Source organism: Octopus bimaculoides, chromosome 11, assembly GCF_046866305.1.
Source record: "Octopus bimaculoides isolate indiv1 chromosome 11, ASM4686630v1, whole genome shotgun sequence".
Lineage (NCBI taxonomy): Eukaryota > Metazoa > Mollusca > Cephalopoda > Octopoda > Octopodidae > Octopus > Octopus bimaculoides.
In genome coordinates this window covers 56,660,963-56,686,897 of record NC_142938.1, presented here as the reverse complement: position 1 = coordinate 56,686,897, position 25,935 = coordinate 56,660,963, and the positions used below count along the sequence as shown (strand labels likewise).

General features: G+C 38.2%; 2 protein-coding genes across 2 annotated transcripts in view; one reads left to right on the top strand and one right to left on the bottom strand.

Moving 5' to 3' along the window:
- LOC106868672 (uncharacterized) overlaps window positions 1-10,500 on the top strand; it is a 28,265-nt gene extending 17,765 nt beyond the window's left edge. Inside the window, exons 4-6 of the mRNA XM_014914047.3 lie at window positions 4,273-4,362; window positions 7,603-7,722; window positions 10,120-10,500. Of these exons, the coding sequence (XP_014769533.1) occupies window positions 4,273-4,362; window positions 7,603-7,722; window positions 10,120-10,290 (381 nt within the window). The 3' untranslated portion in view covers window positions 10,291-10,500. The remainder of the gene's footprint in view (window positions 1-4,272; window positions 4,363-7,602; window positions 7,723-10,119) is intronic.
- Window positions 10,501-20,745: 10,245 nt separating this feature from the next.
- The window catches only part of LOC106868670 (uncharacterized), a 41,091-nt gene continuing 35,901 nt past the window's right edge, over window positions 20,746-25,935 (bottom strand). Inside the window, exons 4-6 of the mRNA XM_014914046.3 lie at window positions 25,535-25,624; window positions 23,993-24,112; window positions 20,746-21,805 (exon numbers count right to left, since the gene is read on the bottom strand). Coding sequence (XP_014769532.1) covers window positions 21,740-21,805; window positions 23,993-24,112; window positions 25,535-25,624 — 276 coding nt within the window. The 3' untranslated portion in view covers window positions 20,746-21,739. The remainder of the gene's footprint in view (window positions 21,806-23,992; window positions 24,113-25,534; window positions 25,625-25,935) is intronic.

The window sequence follows — 25,935 nt, the reverse complement described above, 5'->3', positions numbered from 1 at the left end:
GTGTTGCACATTGGGGCTTAAACTTGAAACCATATGGCTGCCAAGTGAGCTTCTTAACCACACGTCCATATCTACATAATGTTAATGTAATTCATAAATGTTCCATACATTAAACATATTAACAAGAGATATATAATGAGGTAATACTCACAGTAATCATTAACTTTTTTCTTTTTTTCTTTTGCAAGAACAAATGCCAGTTTCATACATTATTGAAAAATTAATCTGACCTTTTCAGCAAACCATAGCCCTCACTCATCAACATTATCATCATCATTATCATCATCATCACCACCACCACCACCACCATCATCATCATCATCATCATCACCACCACCACCATCATCATCATCATCATCATCATCACCACCACCATCATCATCATCATCATCATCATCATCATCACCACCACCACCGCAACCACCACCACCACCGCCACCACCGCCACCACCGCCACCACCACCACCATCACCACCACCACCACCACAATCACCACCACCACCACCACCACCGCCACCACCACCACCACCACCACCACCACCACAATCACCACCACCACCACCATATTCATCAATGTCTGTTTTCCATGATGGCATAGGTTGGACAGTTGACAGAATCTGATGAGCCAGAAGACTGCACCAAATTTCAATGCCTGCTTTGGCATGGTTTCTAAGCTGGATGTCCTTCCTAGTACCAACCTCTTTACAGAGTGTAGTGGGTGCTTTTTATGTGACACTGGCTCAGATCAGGTCACCAAGTAATTTACTGTGTTTAGAAAATGATAACTACATATACCACATAGTCAAGATTTCCACACAAAGATGAAGGAGGTGAGATTTGGAATGGAAAGTATATCCACTGGTCCTGTGTTGGACATAAACTAACCCAACAACTGGTGATTCACACATTTGGAAAATTGTTACTGAATCACGTCTTTAACAATACAGAGCAATGGTCATCTGCTTGATAATAGAATCATTCACCAATACAGTATACAAAATATCTGGCAGTGTTGGCTATAGCCTAGTCACCCGTATTACGAACCAGGTGATACACGAAGGAGTCATACCCTATGACTGGTGTAGCAGCATCATAGTCAACTGCTACAAAGGTAAAGGGGACGCTTTAGATACAAATAATTACAGAGGCATCAAGCTGTTAGATCAGGTTATGAAAGTTACAGAGAGGGTCATAGCCCAACTAATTAGGGAGCGAATCAATTTAGATGAGATGCAGTTTGGGTTCGTGCCAGGTAAAAGCACTACTGATGCCTTATTTCTAGTGAGACAGTTGCAAGAGAAATACCTAGCCAAGGATAAACCTCTGTACCTGGCTTTCGTTGACATGGAGAAAGCCTTTGACAGGGTCCCCCGATCCCTTATCTGGTGGTCAATGAGGAAACTTGGGATAGAAGAATGGCTAGTGAGAGCTGTGCGAGCCATGTACAGAGATGCGGCCAGTAAGGTGAGGGTTGGAAATGAGTACAGCAATGAATTCCGGGTAGAGGTAGGGGTCCACCAAGGTTCCGTCCTCAGCCCCCTATTATTTACCATAGTCCTCCAGGCAATCACAGAGGAGTTCAAGACAGGTTGCCCCTGGGAGCTCCTCTATGCTGATGACCTTGCCCTAATTGCGGAGTCACTATCAGAACTAGAGGAGAAGTTTCAGGTGTGGAAACAAGGTCTAGAATTGAAGGGCCTTAGAGTCAACCTAGCTAAAACCAAAATCCTAATAAGTAGGAAGGTAGATAAAACACAAACCCCTTCAGGTAGATGGCCCTGCTCAGTATGTAGAAAAGGAGTAGGTAGTAACTCTATAAGATGTACCCGGTGCAAGCTATGGACACATAAGAGGTGCAGCAACATCAAAGGCAGGTTAACTAGCAAGTTAGTTTTTGTTTGTGGCAGATGTTCAGGTGCAATAAAGACTGCAAACAAACAGGAAACAACTTCTATCTCATTCCAGGGTGAAAAACTAGAGGTAGTCGATAGCTTCCGCTATCTGGGCGACCAAGTTAGTAGTGGGGGTGGGTGCGCTGAAAGTGTAGCTGCTAGAATAAGAATAGCCTGGGCAAAGTTTAGAGAGCTCTTACCCCTGCTGGCGACAAAGGGACTCTCACTCAGAGTAAAAGGCAGACTGTATGACGCATGCGTACGAACAACCATGCTACATGGCAGTGAAACATGGGCTGTAACTGCTGAGGACATACGTAAGCTCGCAAGGAATGAAGCCAGTATGCTCCGTTGGATGTGTAATGTCAATGTGAATACCCGTCAGAGTGTAAGTATCTTGAGAGAAAAGCTGAACATTAGAAGCATCAGTTGTGGCGTGCAAGAGAGACGATTGCGCTAGTATGGACATGTGGTGAGAATGGAGGAGGATAGCTGCGTGAAAAAGTGCCACACCCTAACAGTTGAGGGAACCCGTGGAAGAGGTAGGCCCAGGAAGACCTGGGCTGAGGTGGTGAGGCAAGACCTTCGTACATTGGGCCTCACCGAGGCGATGACTACGGACCGAGACCTTTGGAAATGGGCTGTGCGTGAGAAGACCCGGCAAGCCAAGTAAGATCGTTGCCAGTGCCCCTGGACTGGTTCTTGTGCGGGTGGCACATGAGATGCACCATTTTGAGCGTGGCCGTTGCCAGTACCGCCTGACTGGCTCCTGTAGGATTTTCGAGCGAGATCGTTGCCAGTGCCCCTGGACTGGCTTGTGCGGGTGGCACATAAAAGACACCATTTCGAGCGTGGCCGTTTTCGTGCGGGTGACACGTAAAAGCACCCACTACACTCTCTGAGTGGTTGGCGTTAGGAAGGGCATCCAGTTGTAGAAACTCTGCCAAATCAGACTGGAGCCTGGTGTTGCCATCCGGTTTCACCAGTCCTCAGTCAAATCGTCCAAACCATGCTAGCATGGAAAGCGGACGTTAAACGATGATGATGATGATGATGATGACTACAACCAGTGAACTGTGACAAGATTATAATTACTACAGAACTGCAATATTATAACCACTGTTGAGTTTCAATCAATTATAACCCCCAGTGGGCTGTATTGCAAAATAATTACAATTATTTTTGTAATTGTAATTTTGTTTTTATTGAGTCTTAAAAAGAAGAGTTGTCCTTGCAGACTGTGTGGGTGTGAATAGGGTTAGCTTTTACATTGAGACTTCTAATGTTCATTCTGAGCTTTATAACCTCAGATATTAATGAGAAATGTAGGTAAGGGTGGAATTTCAACTAAATGAAGTTATTGACTGAAAGGGTTAAGCAAACTATTTAGTTTAGTGTCAGAAGGGAGATGACAAATAATAAAGATGACACATGTGCACCAAATGTGTTTCAATCAGTTGGTATCTTCAAAAGAGCAATGGCTATTGGAGAAGTGGTAAAAGAGATTAAAGAAATGTGTACATGAACAAGGGTCTATAATGATATTAGTAAGCAAAGGTTTGCCAATTTGTTTTTGAGTATTTTTCAGAAGCAATCTTATGCAATCTCAAAAGCATCAACAATTCTTTAATTTGGAGCAAGAGATCCGTTAGTATGTAATGTCAGAATATAGGTCACTTTCTCTCTCTGTTTTATAGAAGTTGTACTTATAATCCTTGAGGAGTGAAAGAGAAAGTTAGTAAGGAATGGTATCATTTATAACTGTTTCTATCACAGACCATATACAAGACGCTGATAAAAGAATGAGAGGTTTGCTGAGATTTGAACATGGAACTAGAACGTCTTTTGTCAAACACCATTCCTCCACTTTCCATCTTCATGAATATTTATAATAAGAGCAAATAATATGCCTGCTGGTTGCAAAGGTTCTCAGTGTTCTGAGGCCTAAACACTTTTGGAACCTCTACCTTAATCATTACAAATTGCCATCCAGAGGAAGTTTTGGTGTCTTTCACACCTTACGCCATTTTTGCTATGCCTCTAGTTTCTAGTGTTCTGATATTTTCTGAGTTCAAACACTATTGATATCATTAAAATAAGTAACCAGTCACAGATTGGTGTTTTGTAGTTGATTGGGAATTATAATACTGTATTGATTTTTGTCTTTTTTAAATTTACAATTACAATATTCAAATGTTGACCTCGCTCAAATGTTGTTTTTCAGGTGCCACCGGCACAATTATAAGTGTAACTGGAAATAGATTTATTTCTCTATTTCTTCTTGATTCACTCACATGCAAACACTCACACACACACACACACACACACACACACACACACAAAATGCCTATTAAAATACTTTAACATTTTTTTTTTCCAGAAAGTTGCCTACATGACCTTTGCCATTTTGTGTGCATGCATCTTTTCACTTGGTGGAATAAGTGCTTTTTCTGCCCATGCTTCTTGGACTGTAAGTATATTTTATCTGGAGGAGTATCTTTTGTTTTGTTTTGTTTTGTTTTTTTACCTGAGAAGATTCCTAATGTCCAAGGAAGTGATATGCTCTGTTTGTGCAGAGGGAAAAAAATTAAAGCACATCTTTACTTCTTACCCAATTAAAGTAAAATATCTTGGGAGGATCATGCCAGTAATGAACACACACACACTGGTTCATTTTCACTTCTTTATTATTCTTCATCGATTGGTTAACTATTTATCCAAGTAACTAACTGATTGTTTGATTAGTCATTCAGTTAATCAATCACTCAGTAGTGTTTGCCAAAGTCCTTTTATCAGTTTACAAACCCATCATGAAAGTTGGCAAACACAAGCTATTGACAGATTAACTGAATGACTAATCAAACACTCAAATAATTTGTTGGTTAAATAGCAAACAAGTTGATTAATAATAATAATAATCCTTTCTAAGGTGGCGAGCTGGCAGAAACATTAGCACGCCAGGTGAAATGCTTAGTGGTATTTTGTCTGTCTTTACATTTCGCGTTTAAATTCCGCCATGGTCAACTTTGCTTTCATCCTTTCGAGGTTGATAAATTAAATACCAGTTGTGTACTGGGGTCAATCTAATTGACTAGCCCCCTCCCACAAAATTTTGGACCTTGTGCCTAGAGTAGAAAAGAATAATATTCCTTTCTATGATAGGCATAAAGCCTGAAATTTGCTGGGTGGGAGCTTGTTGATTACAACAACCCCACTGTTGAACTAGTACTTATTTTATTGACCCCTAAAAGGATGAAAAGCAAAATCAACTTTGGAGGAATTTGAACTCAGAATGTAAAGACAAGATGAAATGCTGCTAAGCATTATGCCCCTTTGGACAGCAGCAGTATGTGTTTGGCTGTTTTTGGAATTGATGCCAAATTTGTTTTTGGAAATGATGACATTTGAGAGGTTTTTTTGTGTTTTGGTTGTAGGGATGAGATTTTTAAACCCCAGTGGGTGTTTGGCTATTCTTAGAAATGATGCAGCAACATCAAAGGCGGGTTAACTGGCAAGTTGGTTTTTGTTTGTGGCAGATGTTCAGGTGCAATGGAGACTGCAAGCAAGCAGGAAGCAGCTTCTGTCTCATTCCAGGGTGAGAAGCTGGAGGTAGTCGATAGCTTCCGCTATCTGGGCGACCAAGTTGGTGGTGGGGGTGGGTGCGCTGAAGGTGTAGCTGCTGGAATAGGAATGGCCTGGGCAAGGTTTAGAGAGCTCTTGCCCCTGCTGGCGACAAGGGGACTCTCACTCAGAGTAGAGGGCGGACTGTGTGGCGCATGCGTGCGGACAGCCATGCTGCATGGCAGTGAAACATGGGCTGTGGCTGCTGAGGACGTGCGTAAGCTCGCAGGGAATGAAGCCAGTGTGCTCCGTTGGATGTGTAATGTCAGTGTGAATGCCCGTCAGAGTGTAAGTATCTTGAGAGAAAGGCTGAACATTAGAAGCATCAGTTGTGGTGTGCAAGAGAGACGATTGCGCTGGTGTGGACATGTGGTGAGAATGGAGGAGGATAGCTGCGTGAAGGGGTGCCACACCCTAACAGTTGAGGGAACCCGTGGAAGAGGTGGGCCCAGGAAGACCTGGGCTGAGGTGGTGAGGCAAGACCTTCGTACATTGGGCCTCACCGAGGCGATGACTACGGACCGAGACCTTTGGAAATGGGCTGTGCGTGAGAAGACCCGGCAAGTCAAGTAAGATCGTTGCCAGTGCCCCTGGACTGGTTCTTGTGCGGGTGGCACATGAGATGCACCATTTTGAGCGTGGCCGTTGCCAGTACCGCCTGACTGGCTCCTGTAGGATTTTCGAGCGAGATCGTTGCCAGTGCCCCTGGACTGGCTTGTGCGGGTGGCACATAAAAGACACCATTTCGAGCGTGGCCGTTTTCGTGCGGGTGACACGTAAAAGCACCCACTACACTCTCTGAGTGGTTGGCGTTAGGAAGGGCATCCAGCTGTAGAAACTCTGCCAAATCAGACTGGAGCCTGGTGTTGCCATCCGGTTTCACCAGTCCTCAGTCAAATCGTCCAACCCATGCTAGCATGGAAAGCGGACGTTAAACGATGATGATGATGATGATGATGATGCTAATGATTTTACCAGCTCACTGCCTTCAATTGATGAATAATAATCAAAGAGGTGAAAGTGAACCAATGTGTGTTTATTGTTGGCATAATGACCCTCCCAAGACATTCAGTGCACAGGTTCACATCAAACCAAATACAAAAATGAAATAAAGGGAAATGATTAAACTACTCAGTTTAATCATTTTAGGCAAGCAACATTTTTCCTAATGAATTAGTCTTGCTACAATACATCATCATCATCATCATCGTCGTTTAACGTCCGCTTTCCATGCTAGCATGGGTTGGACGATTTGACTGAGCACTGGTGAAACCAGATGGCTACACCAGGCTCCAATCTGATTTGGCAGAGTTTCTACAGCTGGATGCCCTTCCTAATGCCAACCACTCCGAGAGTGTAGTGGGTGCTTTTGCGTGCCACCGGCATGAAGGCCAGTCAGGCGGTAGTGGCAACGGCCACGCTCAAAATGGTGTATTTTATGTGCCACCCGCACAGGAGCCAGTCCAGGGGCACTGGCAACGATCTCGCTCGAAAGTCCTTACACATGCCACGGGCACAAGTGCCAGAAAGGCGACACTGGGCACAGGTGCCATCACGATTTTGCTTTCGCTTGCCCCAACAGGTCTTCGCAAGCTGAGTTTCGTGTCCAATGAAGTTTGTGTGACTTTAAACATTTAAAGTATGAAATTTTGCCAGTAACATTAGAAAATGCCTTGTAAAACTTTATACACGAGAATATTTTAAATCTGTAAAACAATCTTCTTAATATATGTTTAGAGAGATGCAGACATAGCTCTGTAGTAAGAAGTTTACTTCCCAGCCACATGGGTTTGAGCCTACTGCATGGCACCTTTATCAAGTGCCTTCTATTGTAACCCTAGGCTGACCAAAAACTTGTGAGTGGATTTGGTAGACAGAAACTGAAAAGGTGGCGAGCTGGCAGAAACGTTAGCACGTCAGGCGAAATGCTTAGCGGTATTTCGTCTGCTGTTACGTTCTGGCTTAGATAGTTGAAAGATTGAGAAGTACTGATACTTTGACAAATGTTTGGAAAATACTTCTCTGCAGCATAATTATCAGGACTTTCTCTTCCTCTCTTCCTCATCAAAATATTTGTTTTCTTTTTCAGGTTGCATTTGGCAGTGGCAAAAATTATCGTTTATTTTATTTTGGATCATTTGCTATGTTTGTTGAATTTGTTTTGTCTATTGTTTCTTCATCCATTTGCTGCTGTTGTTCAGAATCAAAAGTAAGTTCAGTTTATTTTCCTTGATAATCATTTCTTTTATTGCAAGAAGCAAGTAAAGTTCATACCATCTATATCCTCTTAACAATGTGTGAGAGCTCTCTTCAGACTGCTACAGACCAGATGACATGATTTAGAATTACTGCAGCTTGTAAGGAAAATAATAAAAAACAAAAGTAGCTAGAAAGCAAGGCTTCACACAATGCTCAAGAGCCTTGGCCTAGCTGCAAAAAAAGAGAAAAGATGTTCCACAAAATTGTCCAAATCCACTGAGAAAGCAAGCTATTACATCTGGTTCGAGAGAAAGGACGAGTAGTGCAACAAGAACAAACACTGAGGATGAGAGAAACTTCTGGCCCTGAGTTGCAACAATTGATCCAACAAAGCTTGTGCTATTTCTTTTTATGCGTTTCGGAAGGTATGAGCTAAACAGAAGATGCTACTTCGAGTTCGTAAGTTTATGATAAATGTCAGTTACAATTTGGTTGTTGACATTTTTTTATCAGAATATCTGAGAACGGGAGCTGTTCTTTGTTATATTCCATTATAAACTGAATGTTAGGTTTTATGCTATTTAGTATTGATTTAAATTCCAAAAGTTTATCAATGGTTTCATTCCAAACGATAAAGCATTCATCCAGATATCTTTTCCAGTTCTCTCTTATATAATGATGAAATGGATATCCATACTGTTGCAGTGACACGTCATATATGGTGAATTCAAAATATCCCTTTATTAGGTTCGCAAGAACAGGGGCTGCTTACGTTCCCATCACAATTCAACATTCTTGTCGATAGTAAGTGTCATCAAATAGGAAATAATTGTTCTGAAGTATAAACTTTAAAGTTTCAATAATAAAAACTTGATTTATGCGTTCCGGAAGTTCTTCAGGGCACTTTTGCAGCCAGAATTTTATTGCTTCTATTCCATTGTCATGTGGGGTATTAATGTAAAGATTAATAACATCGAAGGAAACCAATAATGTTTCATTAGTTGTTTTCTTTTAATTAAGCAAAAAGTGTCTGATGGAAATACTTGGGACCTCCGTCTTCAAGACCGCAAAACAGCACTAACTAAAAAACACTATCCACCTTCTCTTATAGATGATGGAATTAAAGGTGCCAAGAAAATAGGTATTAAAACACTAAAGGAAACAAAACGAAACACCACATCTCATCTCAAAATACTACCGTATATATCAACTCACAACCCTAGAAACAATGAGGCATACAACACTATTGTACAAAATCTACCAATGCTCACTGGGGATCCAAAATAAACAACATCCTGAAAACACATAAATTCATCAAACGTAAGCAGCAACCCAAATCGCTGAAAAGACTACTGACAAATGCAAAGCTTTGCACAACAACCACGAAACCAATACTTAAAAAACCTGAACGTCCAAACTGTGGAACATGCCCCAACCTACTTGAAGGCTCGGAATTCCAATTCAGACACGGAGAGAGGTTCACAATTAAGACCAACTTCACTTGTGCATCCGAGAATTTAATATATGTTATAACTTGCTCAAGTTGTGGACACAATTATATAGGACAGACAAGTACGTCACTTAGACGGAGAACCACACTACATAAGGAACAGATCTGTTTCCGAAGATGTAGACAGATAACTTTGAGTGAACACATAGAGAGATGTGCAGGGAATCTCCAACCAAATTTCACGGTTTTCCCCATCTACCAGTGCAAAGAAACAATTTCTGTACAAAAACGTTTAAATAAAGAAAATTTATTTTTCGAATAATACAGAACACGCCTAAATATGAACACATAACCAACTTTGGTCTCAGTATATATTCTAATTCATGATCACATATCCATCACTGTACATATTTCACCTCACTTCTTTAGCTTATGAGTTTTTGTATGTTTATCTATCCCACCCCAAAAATGAGCAATTACCTCCCCTTTCCTGAGTAATAACTATCAATCACCTCCCCTTAGATTTTCTACTTGTTGATTCATTCACAAACTTTCATACAAGAACATGAACTAAAATCTTAAGAAAATACATAATTACAATAATTTCTATGTCGTGATTAACGAAAGTGAAACTGGTTGACAACCACAATACTCTTTCATTTAAAATATATTAAAACTATGTAAACTGTGTGCATTTTCCTTCTTTTATTATATGTATATATTTCTTCTAATATATATATATATATATATATATATATATATATATATATATATATATATATATATATATATATATATATATATATATATATATAATGCTAAAGATTTTAAAACAGAAAAATTAAATAATGTTTTTTAAATCAGTCAGGAAAAATTTATCCATTACATTTATATCAAAAATATATTTTACTCCTAATGAATTTAAAATTCCTTATTTTTTCTTCTGCCCTTTTACAGACCGGTGGGGTTGTCGTCATTCAACAAAACCAGCCACGTGAAATTGCAAACTCACCAGTGACTGCTCATTATCCTCCAAATGCTGCTTATTCAAATGTTGCTTATCCAAATGTTGCATATCCAAATGTTGCTTATCCACAAATGACTCCACAAGTGATTAATGAGAAATGAAGAAATACATTTTTCAAATTTTTGTTAAATTCAAACATTTTTTTTTTCATAAGCATGATATATTTGGTAAATATTCATTGAAATCCATTTACTATAATTACAGGACCGATTATTGTTATCAGAATTAATATTGTTGTTTGTTATCAACTGGTTGTTGCTATAGGTCAGTTATTGTCATCAAATTGACCACAATAAACAATTCCTACAGTATTTCTGTGTTTTTAAACTTATATTCTGACTAAAATATTTTATTAATTTGTTTGACAGAAACTGGAAAAAAAAACTGTTATAGATATTAACCTAGTTTAAATCAACCCCCTGTTTTTATTTTCTTTTGATCATTTCTTTTGCAGTCATATTCATAACAAAACATATACACACACATACAAACAGAAATACACACACACACACATACACCCTCATAGCCAATCCCTACACACACACACACACACACATATATATATATATATATATGAAAGAAGGTTTGAAAGTGCAATGGACTTTTTGAGATGTTTATTGACTTACCGGTTTCACTTTTTTAGAAAAAGATTGTCAAGAGTAAAATGTAAAGCTTTGTATAAGCTTATACAAAGCTTTACATTTTACTTTTCGCAATCTTTTTCTAAAAAAAAAAGTGAAACCGGTCAAGCCAATAAACACCTCCAAAAGTCCATTGCATTTTCAAACCTTCTTTCATACATATTTTCACTCGTGCGGTTCCTTACAACTTTACTTTGTTGTGTGTGTGTGTGTGTGTGTGTGTGTGTGTGTGTGTGTGTGTGTGTGTGTGTGTGTGTGTGTGTGTGTGTGTGAGTATGTATAATAAAGGTGCAAAATTATAATGATCTCTTGGACGTTGACTGATGAAGAATTAGCTATGAATTTTCTGTTTACGTTTTTGTAAAATTTTCCATCTATTATGGTTTTGTTAAACTTTTGAAATATATATATATATATATATATATATATATATATATATATATATATATATATATATATATATATATATATATATATATATATATATATATATATATATATATATATATAGGGGAGAATGTACGAAAAAACAACAACAGACGAGGACAGGTGGTGTAAATAACAAAAGGATGTATTAGTATGACGCTCAGGAATACGGAAAGTCTTTGACGTTTCAAGCTACACTCTTCAACAGAAAGAATACGGAGACAAGGAGAAAAACACGGAGAAAAAAAATTGAATAGTGTTCAGTCAACGGTCAATCATAATAATGGCTAATAACGGCTGACCGGAAGTTAGAAATTCTTTTTTCAGGAGAGCTAAGAAAAGGGGGAGATAACAAACGGTGATCGAAGAACGAGGGGCTGTGTGTGGGAGATAGGATGCTGGTGATCTTGACGTATGTAGTGTGAAAATGGAGAGGGGAGAAAGGAGTTGGTCAGTTGTAGTGTGTGCGTGGTGTGATGCGAGGGTATTGGTGTGATGTGATGTGAGGGTGTTGGGACGTGGAGAAGGCATGGGTGGAGTGTGGGTTAGGCTGAGGGTGGGGTAGAGGTGGGTATGTGGGTAGGGGGTGGGTATGTGGGTAGGGGGTGGGTGTAAGGAATTGGATGGGGTGGAGTGGGAAGGTAGAGTAGGAGTGTATTGGGGTGTGGTGGGATGAGCTTATGAGGGGGTGTTGACGATGAAGGGGGAAGGGGAAGGTGGATGTAAGAGAGGGGGAGGGTGGGTATGGGAGGGGAGAGGAAGAGAGGAGAGAGTGTGGGTATAAGAGAGGGAAGGTGGATGTGAGAGAGGGGGAAGGTGGGTATGCGGGAGAAAGAGAGGAAGAGAAAGAGAGTGAGAGAGAGGGAAAGAGAGAAGAGAGTGAGAGAGTAAGGGTGAGAGAGTAAGAGAGTAAGAGTGTAGAGAGTAAGAGTGAGAGAGAGTGAGAGAGAGGGAAAGAGAGAAGAGAGTGGGAGTGAGAGAGTAAGGGTGAGAGAGTAAGAGTGTAGAGAGTAAGAGTGAGAGAGGGGGAGTACGAGAGAAGAGAGTGAGAGAGAGTAAGAGAGAGGAGAGAAAGAGTAGGGGTGGTAGGAGGGAGGGTTGGGGAGAGAGACAGGAGGAGGGGGTTAGATTAGAGAGACAGGAGGAGGGGTTAGATTAGAGAGACAGGAGGAGGGGAGTTGAGCCCATGTGGCGCAAAGCAGCGAAGAGAGAAGATTAATCCCTGTTCACGGCGCAAACGGGAGTCCGGATGGCCCCTGTGCATGGACAATCCAAACACGGACAGGTGTTGCTGCAAGGAGTGGCCGGCAGAACGGAAGTGGCGTGACACCGGGGTGTCATTGCCAACGTTGATGTCTCGGAGGTGTTCCGCGAATCGGTCGGCCAGGCGGCGCCCCGTTTGTCCGATGTACAGAGAATGGCAGAGAGAGCAGGAGATACAATAGATGATGTTGGTAGAAGTGCAGGTGAAGGAGTCGGTGATGCGAAAGGGTCGGTGATGGGTGCTGGTGAGGAGGGTGGTGTTGGAGAGGTAAGGGCAAGTGCGGCAGCGTGGGCGGGAGCAAGGGAACGAGCCAGGTTGGGAGGTTGGGTTGTGGGCTCGTTTGAAGGAGGGGAAGGGTCGATTAGGGAAGATGTGGGAGGTAGAGGGGTCGGACTAGAGGCGCCGAAAAGCTCGGAGAATGGAGCGTTGGAGGGGTAGGGTGGTGGGATGGTAGGTGAGGGGAAAAGGGAGGCGGGAAACGGCAGGGCGGGTTCGGGGAGAGAGAGCAGATGCACGGTCCACAGAACGTGCTCTGGCAAGGGCGGTGTGGATGGTGGTGGGTGGATATCCACGCAGGCTAAAGTGGCGAGCCATGAGTTGAGACTGAGTCTCAAAGTCATGGCTGTCGCTACAAAGTCTGCGTAGACGGAGGAATTGGGAATAGGGTGGGGGAGAGAGACAGGAGGAGGGGGTTAGATTAGAGAGACAGGAGGAGGGGTTAGATTAGAGAGACAGGAGGAGGGGAGTTGAGCCCATGTGGGGCAAAGGAGCGAAGAGAGAAGATTAATCCCTGTTCACGGCGCAAACGGGAGTCCGGATGGCCCCTGTGCATGGACAATCCAAACACGGACAGGTGTTGCTGCAAGGAGTGGCCGGAGGAGAAGTTGAGATAGGAGTGTGAGTCTGTGTGTTTGTAGTGGATGGAGGTGCTAAGGGCGGAGTGGAGGATGCTGACCGAAATGTCGAGAAAGGAGACAGAGGTGTCAGAGATAGTACAGGAGAAGTGGAGGGCAGGATGGAAAGATTGAACGAAAGAGAGGAACGAGTCAAGATGTTCGCGGGAGAGTGAGGTGGCACCGATACAGTCGTCGATATACCGACCGTAAAAATATCATGAAAACTGTTACTCAGAGTTTCACGTTTCCGTTCGTCACACAGTTTTGTTAGAATGGAACAGAAATGATAATATGATCAAACATAAAACTAGTTTAAAGGATAAACCTTTGAAAATAGTTTTGTTTCATTGGTCCTTTCAACTAACAGTTTTAAGCATGCAATGAACATAATTCAGTATAAATTCAGTATAAATTCATCTTATTTTAAAATCGAAGAAAACCTTAAATCGAAGGATAGATTCTAAATATACATATGATAAATAATTATATACAAAATATAAATCAATACATTAAAATTCAAATTAAAAATTTACACGCTGTATTACATGAATATTTTACAGCAGCATATACACATACTAAACCATCTATAATATACATATATACACTAAAATATACAGAAGCATGTACATAGTTATCTACATAAATAGATATATACATATATAGACATAAATATATACACAAATATACATATACATATATGTACACTCACATGTACGCATGCGCGCGCACAAAATCTCTTGGTGTATACATATACAAGTCAGTTATTACAGACGAAAGAAATGGGAAGTATACATTAAACGTAGGGAGGAGGGAGAGAAAAAGAAAGAAAGAAAAAGAAACAGAAACGAAAACTAGCGAGAGAAGAGAGAAAAGGAGTGTGCTACGTAAAGACGCCAGCGAGTATCGAGTAGGAAAAAAAAAGACACTTCGAGTAAGAAAAGAAAGGAAAGACACTTTACGAATTGTGCGTAACGAATGCACACATAAAATAAATTTACACACACACACACACACACACAGCTGCAAGCACATCTATGAAGTTTTTCTCAGTTCTACTGGTTGCAGTTCTCCCATAATGTTCGTCAACATCGACATTTTTTCAGCCATCTTGGAAACCTCTGAACCATTCGTACACTTGTATGTGGCTCATACACTCCTCTCTACACACTTTCTGCAACTTTGCGCAGGCCTCTGAGCAGGCACCACCAAGACAACTTTCTCTGTCATGGTCAATGCGACAATCACACGCTACACACGTTCCTTCCAAGCACTACTGTAAACAGCAGAAGTGAGCTAGAACATTAAAACTTAGTGCGCATGCACAGCAGAGTTCAAGGTCAATCTTTGCCAAGCAGCTTTACTCTGCGTGCTTTAGCTTCATTACTATAGCAACAGTCCAGATACTTAGTGATCAGACCTCATATATATATATATATATAGAAAAAAAAGTTTTTAATTAAGGTACTCAGAAACCTGGATGTTTGTACATTTACAGATTTTTATTAATGTCACATATTAAATGAAGCGCTTTTCACCTAGTCGTGTAGGTTTTTCAAATTGTTTTGAAAAAAACTTTCTAGCAGGTCTCTTTATATAGTTTTATTGAGTGTGTAGGGGTGGAGAGAGAGATATATAGGATAGTAAGAGAGGGTGAGGAAAAGTGAGAGAGAGAGAGAGTGTGTGTGTGTGTGTGTGTGTGTGTGTGTGTGTGTGTGTGTGTGTGTGTGTGTGTGTGTGTGTGTGTTTTGTGTTGGTGTGTGTGTCGATGGGAAAGAGAAAAGAAGAAAATTGGGTTCACAGCTGGTTCTTTTCAATGATAAGTTTAATTTTAGCCTTTTAAAGGAATGATAAAAGCAGGTGTGATCGTTTTGAAGTTGCTTTTCATAGAGAATCTTTGGTGTCATTGTCTAGTAAGAGAGTGTGGGTGCGTTTTTGTGTGTGTGTGTGTGTGTGTGTATGCGTGTGTGTCTGTGTGCGTGTGAGTGTGCCTGTGTACTTGAAAGTGTGTCAGTGGGAAGGGGAGGGAAGAAGAAGATTCTGTTTACAGTTTACAGTTGGCCAGTTGCTGCTGTGACAAGTCAATGGTATTCTTTGGTATCATTGTCCAGTGGTAGAGAGAGTGCGTGTGTGTGTGTGTGTATTTGTAGCTGGGTTGCTGCAGGTTCCACATCTGCCATCTCCACACTCTTTTACGTAGAATTTGGTTTTATTCTCCGCTGAGAATTTCGCTCTTGTGAGGTGTTTTTTAAAGTTTTTTTCTTGGCGTTTACTGTTTTTTATGTGATGTTTGTTTAGTAGGTTTTTCATTTTGGGGCTTTGTGAAAAACCTACTAAACAAACATCACATAAAAAACAGTAAACGCCAAGAAAAAAACTTTAAAAAACACCTCACAAGAGCGAAATTCTCAGCAGAGAATAAAACCGAATTCTACGTAAAAGAGTGTGGAGATGGTAGATGTGGAACCTGCAGCAACCGCAGCTACAAATATATAGAGGGGAACAAACAGATAAAATTTAAGAGTGGTCACACATTCAATGTAAATGCAGACATGAACTGCAAGACGCAGAATGTAATATACTGCATAACCTGCCCCACATGCAAGGAGAATTATATAGGTGAAACTGGAAATTCTTTATGTCAACGAGCCAGAATTCACCGGCAATATGTCCGACAGGAGGAACTACGGAAAATTCCACTGAGTGAGCACCTAGGAACATGTGGGGAAGGAAAATTTAAGATCTTTCCCTTCTACAAATGCTCAAGGAATGATACCTCCTTCAGGAAAAATATGGAGAAATACTTCATAGCAAAATTCTCACCAAAACTGAATGGCTGAAACATGCAGATCACAACCCATCTAGACAACTCCCTAAAAAAACGGCAAGAAACCCAGATAGTGGGACATTTTTATACCAACAAGAATTGAACCCAGTTACCTAGGTTCTCATATTTCTCTCCTAACTTAATTTGAACTAACCAGCTGTATAGATATCACAATTCCTTCCTTCCGTTTTACACCCCTTTCAGACACGCACGCACACATACGCGCGCGCGCGCACGCACACACACATACACACACACACACACACACACTCTCTCTCTCTACCACTTTTGCCGAACTGCTAAGTTACAGGGACAAAGCGATGGTGGGTGGGAGACAAACAGACACAGAAATATATACATATATATATGCTGGGTTTCTTTCAGTTTCTGTCTACCAAATCCACTCACAAGGCTTTGGTTGGCCCAAGGCTATAGTAGAAGACACTTGCCCAAGGTGCCATGCAGTAGGACTGAACCCAGAGCCATGTGGTTGGGAAGCAAGCTTCTTACCACACAGCCAATCAAACCTCGGTCTCCGGTGTGACAGGCAGGGATACTTACCACTATACTACCAAGTTAAAATTAATATTAATATTTCCAGCATGGCTGTGTGGTTAAGTAGTTTGCTTCCTAACCACATGGTTTCAGATTCAGTCCCACTCTGACACTTTGTGTTAGGGTCCTATAGGCCCTTATGTATCCCTATATCTCTGTCTCCTCTGCTCTTACACTTTGCACATACTTTTCAATTTCCTTCTTGAGCCATCCCTATATCTCCTACCTTATCTCTCTCTACACTGGTATTTCACATCATCTGCACTCCCAGCCTTGTTCATCGCTCACTACGTTAACATCTACCACCACCTGCTTACTTCCCCCTCATGCTATTATGAAAGGATCCACTTTCATCCCCCCATATGACCCACTGCCTGTAACTCCTGTCATGCTCACTTTCTTGCTCCTTGAGAGTTTGCCTTTGCACTTTATCACTACTTTCCTTTTTTCCTCCAGCCATGTATCTCTTCTATAGCAAGACACTCATGCTTGTGTTTCTATCATCTATCATACTTTGGCCTTTCAACATGACATAAAGCCACCCACTCCCAAATATTTCCACTTCGTAGTGGGAATTTTTTCCTCTGTTCATAAACATCTTGCAAGTTTCATAGCAATCTCATTAATGCAGGTGGCACATAAAAAGCACCCATTACACTCTGTTAAGTGGTTGGCATTAGGAAGAGCATCCAGCAACTGAAACCATGTCAAAGATGACATTGGAGTTTGATGCAGCCCTGCAGCTTGCCAGATCCCTGACAGACTGTCCAACCCATGTCTGGGTGGAGAGTGGACGTTAAATGATGATGAAGATGCTATATCTTTAATCTTCTTATTTGTTTCAGTCATTTGACTGTGGTACCGCCTTGAAGAATTTTTAGTCAAATGGATCAACCCAGAGTATATTTTTAAGTCTGGTACTTATTCTACCAGTCTCTTTCTCCTGAACCACTGAATTACGGGGATGTGAACACACCAACATTAGTTGGCAGGTAGTGGCTTGGGACACACACAGACACACATACATATATATAGATGGATTTCTGTCTACCAAATCCACTCACAAAGCTTTAAATACTTGCCCAAGGTGTCGTGCAGTGGAACTGAATCCAGAACCATGTGGTTGGGAAGCAAGCTTCTTATTTCTTTACTGCCCACAAGGGGTTACACACAGAGGGGACAAACAGATTAAGTCGATTATATCAACCTCAGTGCGTAACTGGTACTTATTTAATCGACCCCAAAAGGATGAAAGGCAAAGTCGACCTTGGTGGAATTTGAACTCAGAACGGAACGGCAGACGAAATATCACTAAGCATTTTGCCCGGCATGCTAACGTTTCTGCCAGCTCGCCTCTTTCTTATTTCTTTACTGCCCACAAGGGGCTACCACACAGCTACACCTGGGGCTACCACACAGCTACACCTGGGCCTATATATTTCCAAATCCATTTGTATAAATATGTATGTGAAATTGAGTGTTTGTCTCTTTGTTTCATCATTGCACAATAGTTGTAAATTATTGTCATCACTATATAAGCTGTCTCATTCATTTACAAATATTCTGCAAAAGCATGTTTTACCTTAAGTAAATGTCTTGCTTGGAAACAGACAAAGACCAGCAACAGTAAGAACATCTAGTCATAGAAAGTTTGTCCAAATAAACTCTGCTCAACTATGCAAGCATAAATGCAATGATGATGACGATGAGAATACATGCTGTTACAAAGGGAAATGAGATGCCTTAGAGAAGAGGGATCTAGTTTTTCTCAATTGCAAAATGAACCCCCTTTAGTTTTGCTCAGATTGCTTTCAATTTTGGTGTATCAATGCAACTCTGAATTTTGATTACGATCAACCAATTATTTTGTCATGTAAATTAAAGAATCTGTTATTTGGAATTAAATTTGGGAAATTTGGGCAATTTTAGCCAATCAACAGACAGCAAGGCATTAACAGCTTGTTACCATGACAACCACAGTGTTTTACCAACGTATGTTGACTCTTCACTCCATGAGATTTACTTCACCTGCATGTTTTATTTTAATATTTATGAAGTAGAATTTTATTATAGATATTTTTCGCCAATTGTCTTAATAATTTACATATTTTTCATATATAGTGGAAATTGTTTGTGATGTTTCTACAGTTTCTTGGCATTATGAAGCTAAATGGAATATGTGAACTTAGTACAGATAATTTGACATTATTTTTGAATTCTGCATGCAAAAACATACTAGATACAGGTATTCTTTTTCTTGGGACAAATTCTTTGTTGACCAGTGTTATTCTTCTTGTAGTTTACAAATCCAAACATGAAAACGTTACTCAACATTGAAGTTTTGGAGACAGACTCCCCCTTTTCATACACACATATACTTATATATTAATGATGAACACAAATACACAAGTATACATAATGCTGAAACATGCATAAACTAAACGCATGCTGACAAATATATTAATATAACAAACTAAAAAAATAAAAACATACAATCAATGAAGAGACAAAAGAAACAGTAAGATGATACATGTTGATTTTATTAGGTATTTCTGTTTATTTAGAAACCTACAATGAAGAGGTCATTGCACAGACATTAAGCTATAAATTTCACAGGGTACAACCTTAAAGTTGACACCACTCCACTAAATGCAGAAAATTTCTGTCTTGCTATTGGCTAAAGATACACAATTTTTCGATTTTTAAACTTCTGTAACTTTGTCCTCCAATTTTTTTCTCCACATCATACCTTCAAAGTGATTAGACTCAAAAACTTTATTAATAAAACCAATTTTCAGATATTTTACTCTTTTAAAAAAAACATATTTTGTGAATGAAAAAACTAGATCCGAGAAGATTTGAATTGCTTGACTGGGTCATGAAAGTTACAGCTCAACTAATTGGGATGAAAGTTCATGCCAGAAAGAAGCATTACTAATGCTCTCTTCTTAATGACACACTTGCAGAATAAGTATTTAGCTAAAGGTAAGCAGCTGCACTTGGCTTTCTTTGACTTGGAGAAAGCTTTGAACAGGGTACATCAATCCCTCATCTGGTGGTCACTGTGGAAGCTAGGAGTAGAAAAATGGATGGTGAGAGTTGTTCAAGCCATGTCAGTAAGGTGAAAGTTAGCAATGAATACACCAATAAACTTAAGTGCATAGATAATTCACCAGGGTTCAGCTCTCAGTCCCTTCCTATTTATCAGTCCTCCAGGCCATAACAAAGAAGTTTTTAAGAATGGTTACCCATAAGAGCTCCTATGCTGATGGCCTTGTTCTTATAGCCGAATCTATGGTAGAAAGTCCAGTGTCCATATTTCAGATATAGTGCGATAAGAGGAAGATATGACAGCTTTTTCTAGCAGGCTCATGGATCACATACAGACTTCTTTGTTTTGCATTTTGGAATGCAAGAGTGTGTCTCTTCTATGAAGATGATGGCCAAATGGTACATGAAGAGACTTTCTTTGAAAGACCTCTAGTAAGGGCTTGAAATTATTAGCAAATAAACTAATCCATATATTAACTGTTTAACTAACATAAGATATCTAGTTAAATGTTCTTTTTACCATAAATATGCCAAAAATATAGGGTGTTCAAAAAGTCTCTCCACGGTAAATTTTTTTCATCCAAGATGTATTTCAAAATGTGTAGAAGAGTCAACTTATATATTGAAAAGGAAGGACAACACTTTCAATACCTCTTATAAAGTCTTTTAAAGTCTTATAAAGTCTAATATATTCTTTCGTAGTCTTATACCATCTTATAAATATTCATTTTGCAATAAAATACATACTGCGGAGAGACTTTTTGAACACCCTGTATAAAAATACTTTTTAGTATTCTTTGTAGATTTAATTGTTAATTCAAGAAAAACATTGAAGGAAAAAACAAATAAAGAATAAATAAGAGATAAATAAAATCAAATTAAAAATAAAGCCATTTAAATGAGTTTATAAAACTTTATTTATAGGCAATAAAATACAATTGATAATGTGACCCCGTGAGCTGCAAAATATTTATCATCAAAATACTAATATAATAGAAATATGCAGTAGTGGATACTTGGAACAAATCACAAACAAAATAAAAGAAAAAAATCATCAAGAACTTCTAGCAAAAATATTATAACTAAACATGCCCAAAAAGTAAGAATTATATTCTTAATAGAATACAAAAAAGAACTGAACATGAATCAGTGCATATGAACTAGAAATTTTACTTATTTTGGTATAGATTAATTACTAGTAAAATAAGTACATCTAAACATTAGAGTAAGGGACAGTTGGTACAAACATTTAAAAGGAATATATCTGAAGATTAAGAAGGGAGAACAAAACAGTAATGAAAAACATGTTTTATTTGAGAAAAATAGAAAGTTGATGAAAATATGTAGTGTAATTATGTATGGTAAATGAATTTCAGTGTTAAACAAACTGACAAGTATTTTAACAGTAAAGTATAGTTAGTATCAAAAGGTAGTTAGTGATGATACTTTAATATAACATAGCTCAGCTGATATGTTAATAGGGTCAGTTTCAGTGACAATAGTACATGTTGCCAAGGTTTATTTAATGTAACAATAGGATACAATGGTTGTTCATGTGTAAATGTAAACACAACTACATATATAAACTATATAGGTATAGTGCACTCTTCTCTCATATGTAAGCTGTATATATAAACTACCAAAATAAGAAATGGGTAGGGGGGATTCAGAATATTTTAGTAACTTTTATTGAATAAAATATTTTAGCTAGAATGCAATTTAAAATACAAATTTGATGTATATAATGCATTTTAAAGATTTCTCAATTTCACAATATATGATGAATTTATTTTAAATGTATTCTTGTGGAGACATATATATATATATGTATATATATATATATATATATATATATCTGTAACTGTTGGAAAATGAGAGAATGGCACAAGCACTCTATGAGTTGATTGATGGGTTCATAAACTCCGTGGCCTGGTTCTGTTGCACAACAACAACACTACTCTGTAGAAGCAAAAAATAAGAATTTAAAAAATTATTAAATCACTTTATACATAAAATATATTTGTTAATAAAAAGGTATATTCATAAATTTCCAATCATTTCTCTAAGAGAATTTTTCTTTAAAATTTTTTTTAAGTAAGTTTTTTTTTATTTTGCATTTTCATTACAATCACAATTTCTCGTATTATGTGAGGAGTTTTGAGTCATATCTACAAGTGCAACAACAAAATACATTTTGTTTGGCCATGAGGCACACAACAGGGAGTTAATTACCAAGTCTAGATAGGACAGTAACAACAAAGGCAATAACACTGCTAACCACGCCCCCACTCCAGTAGATGTAAAAGGTGATGGCTAAAGGGGGAGGGGCAGGTGGCAGTATATGCCTCCACCCCTGATGTTGGGGTAAGTGGATGATAGTAATGAGAGGAGACAGGGTATTTGCTAGTGATGGTTGATGAAGACGGCAGCGATGGTTGTGCTAATGGAAGTGGTTGAAATTATAACAGTGTATGGAAGAGATAGTGGTGAGGACGATGATAATGATTATAATGATGGTGGGAGTGGTGGAAGTAATGGTGATAACAGACAATAGTGCACAGTGTATGAAGACCATGATGAAATAGGTGAGAATGATTGTACTAATAATGGTTATGCAAGTGGTAGTGGTTGGGCTAATGAGAAAAGGTGGAGCTTATGAAAGAGGTGGTGGCAGTGAAGCATGGAGAAGTTAGGAGGAGAAGGAAGTTGAAGTGAAAACCAACGGCGGTGGTGGTGGTGATAGTGACACATGCATTAAAGAGCAAGCATGAAAAAAAAAACAAAAAACAAAAACAAAAACTTCTTCAGCCATAAAGTAAGTGGATGGTCAGGTAGGTAGACAATTGGGGTGAAACTAGGACACACACATACACAAAGATACATACACAAACAGAAACACAATTACACAGAAATATACATCAGATATACACAAACATTAAACGAAGTCAATTATTTTAAAACTAGTTTGTACTTTACTAATGGAGTGACTGAGGATAGAGAATAGAGTTAAATTTACTGTAAAGTCCCAGTCAACCAGAACTAGCTAAATATACATATTTATATATATTATTTTACTAGTTACAGTCATTTGACTATGGCCATGTTAAAGCATCATGAAGGGTTTTAGTCGGACAAATTGACCCCAGTGCTTTTTTTTAAAGCCGAGTACTGATTCTATTGGTCTTTTATGCCAATCCGCTAAGTTACAAAAACATAAACACACCAACACCAGTTGTCAAGCGGTAATGGGGGGGGGGGGTCAAACACAGACACACACACGAATATATATATGATAGGCTTCTTTCAGTTTCCATCTACCAAATCCACTCACAAGGCTTTGACTGACCCAAGATTATAGAAGATACTTGCCAAAAGTGCCATGCAATGGGAGTGAACTTGGAACCGTGTGGTTGGGAAGCAAGCTTCTTACCACACAGCCACGCTTGCACATTATATTTTACACACACACACATACATATATACAAATATGTATACATATATACAAATATATATATATATATATATATATATATATATATATATATATATATACACACATATATACAAATATATATATACATACACATATATACAAATATATATACATATATATACACATATATACAAATATATATATACACACACACATATATACATATACATACACATATATACATATATACACACATATACATATATATACAAATGTACATACATATACATCCAACAAAGGTGTCAGATCTTGTTTACACATTGTTGTAGATATTTAAGAAAGAAAAATATGTAAAAATGCACAAGAGGTTTATATAAAATTTATGCTAATACTAATATCATAATGAAACAAATGGTTGTATTACAACATTATACAATAAAATAAACTGGGAGTACCGGTTTCGTGTCTTACGCCTATCAAACTTCCAAATGTGTGTATATATATATTTATATATATGAGTACATATATATATGCATATATATATATGCATATATATATATATACATACACACATATATATACCCATATATATATGTATATATCTAGATATGCTACAGAGGAGATACATGGCTACCTTTGCATTATATGGGTGAATTTTTGTTTGTTTTTGTCTTTGTAAGAAATAATTTTCAAATAAAGGAAATTGTAGTTACCTTTGTTTGTGAACAGCAGCAGCAAATGGATGAAGAGACAATTGCCATAACAAATTCCACAAACATAGCAAATGATCCAACACAAAATAATGGATACAGATTATGGTAACCATTTAGTTTCTGAAAAATAGAATTTTTTTGTTAATGAAAAAAAAAAAGAGAAACATGATAATCTTGCTGTGGAGAAGTATCTTTTAAGATATTTCTAGTACAATATTTGTAATTCTAAATGAGCACATATCACATTAAACTGAGATTAGCAAATTCAAAACGAGCACATTTTACTTACTTTAACTGTTTCAACCCTTTAACATTTGCATAATTTTCTCAAATGTAATGCTTATTTATTCAGATTGATTTGAATTAATCATGCATTATCTTGATGAGGTGACTGTTAATCTTTAGAATGATATTGCAGGGTTGGTGAGAGGCCAGATCTGGCCAGTCTAAACATAAAACAGGTAGAATATTTTGGCCAAATATGGCTGCTTTAAATGCTAGGAACAAAGAAAATGCAAGTGCACAAAACTATTTATAGTCAGCTCACAGAATGCTATAATCAATTGATTTAATCTTAATGAAAACAAATCGATGAATCAGTGTGAAATTTAATACTGTTTGTTGCTTTAAAGTTCTTCAATATTGGGCATCAGATTTATTATGCCAATGGAAAAACATCATCCAGTTAGGCATCAGTCAATTTTGTTTCCAAATTGGTTAATGGTGTGCTTCAGTTTTTAAAATAACTGCTCAGAGAAAGAAGTGCTGATAAGCAATGATGTCATCTCTCTTGCATGTATAGCTAAGTTAGGATACATTCCACTTGGATGAATATATTTTCTACAGAGGTCAAAACACTGACACATCTTTAGAATTAAATTTCCATCTCAATGTCATCTCATATTGCTTCTCGATCAATTCCTTTTGATACTATTAAATGGACTAACAAACAGCTACAACTCATTCTCAAGAAAATATCAACAAAACACCATGAAAAACTCTTTTCTCAATCCTTTGAAATGGAACAATATCACCATATATTTCATGTGTCATTTGATAGTTGTAGTCCATATTATTTTAAAGAGATGGAATGGCCACAAGAAATGTTGAGATTATAAATCAGCCAGGCTCATTAAAATATGATGGATCCATATTTCTACTTTAACCCTTTTGATGCCAACCCACCTGAAACTGCCTCTGACTCTAGTACAAATGTCTTGTTTTCAAAAGTTCTGAATTAAAATCTTCCACCAAACCTTAGTCACAATTTGTTCCTAACACTAGCTTAATGATAACTAAGTTATTTTACTAAATTTTTTGTTATATTTAAAATTAATTGAAAGAAACACAGAGCATCTCAACAGAAATATGGTAACAAAAGGGTTAAGGAATGAAAATACTCTCTTAAAATATAAAACTAAAATCTCATGTGGAAATTTTCTAACAAGACTGATAAAAGTTTTGAGTTAAAAATTTTCACTTCCAGAATCACAAACAAACTTCTCTTGAAACAAGAAATAAACAAATAATATATATACTCACCACCAAAGTTGCATGGAAAGCAAAGACACTAATTCCAGCAATTGCAAAAAGACATGCTGACAAAATGGCAAGGACCATGTAAGTAATTTTCTGAAAAGAAATAGTGAAGCATTTTCTTTAGGTTTTTTATTCATTTATGCATGTTGGTGCACTGGTACATTGTGTAAAGATGTGTGCATGTGAGAATAAAAAAGAAAGAGAAAATATATTTCTAATAAGAATTACAATTAAACAAGACTCCTAGTATTCAAACTGTAAATCTACCTTTTAAAATTCAGTTGGGTATTACTGCTTCAAAAACCTTTATTTTCCTTTGAAGAACTCAGAGTGTAAACCAGTTGGAATGTAAAAGAAAAAGATTTAATATATTGAAATGAAAACACTACATCCGTTTCTCAATT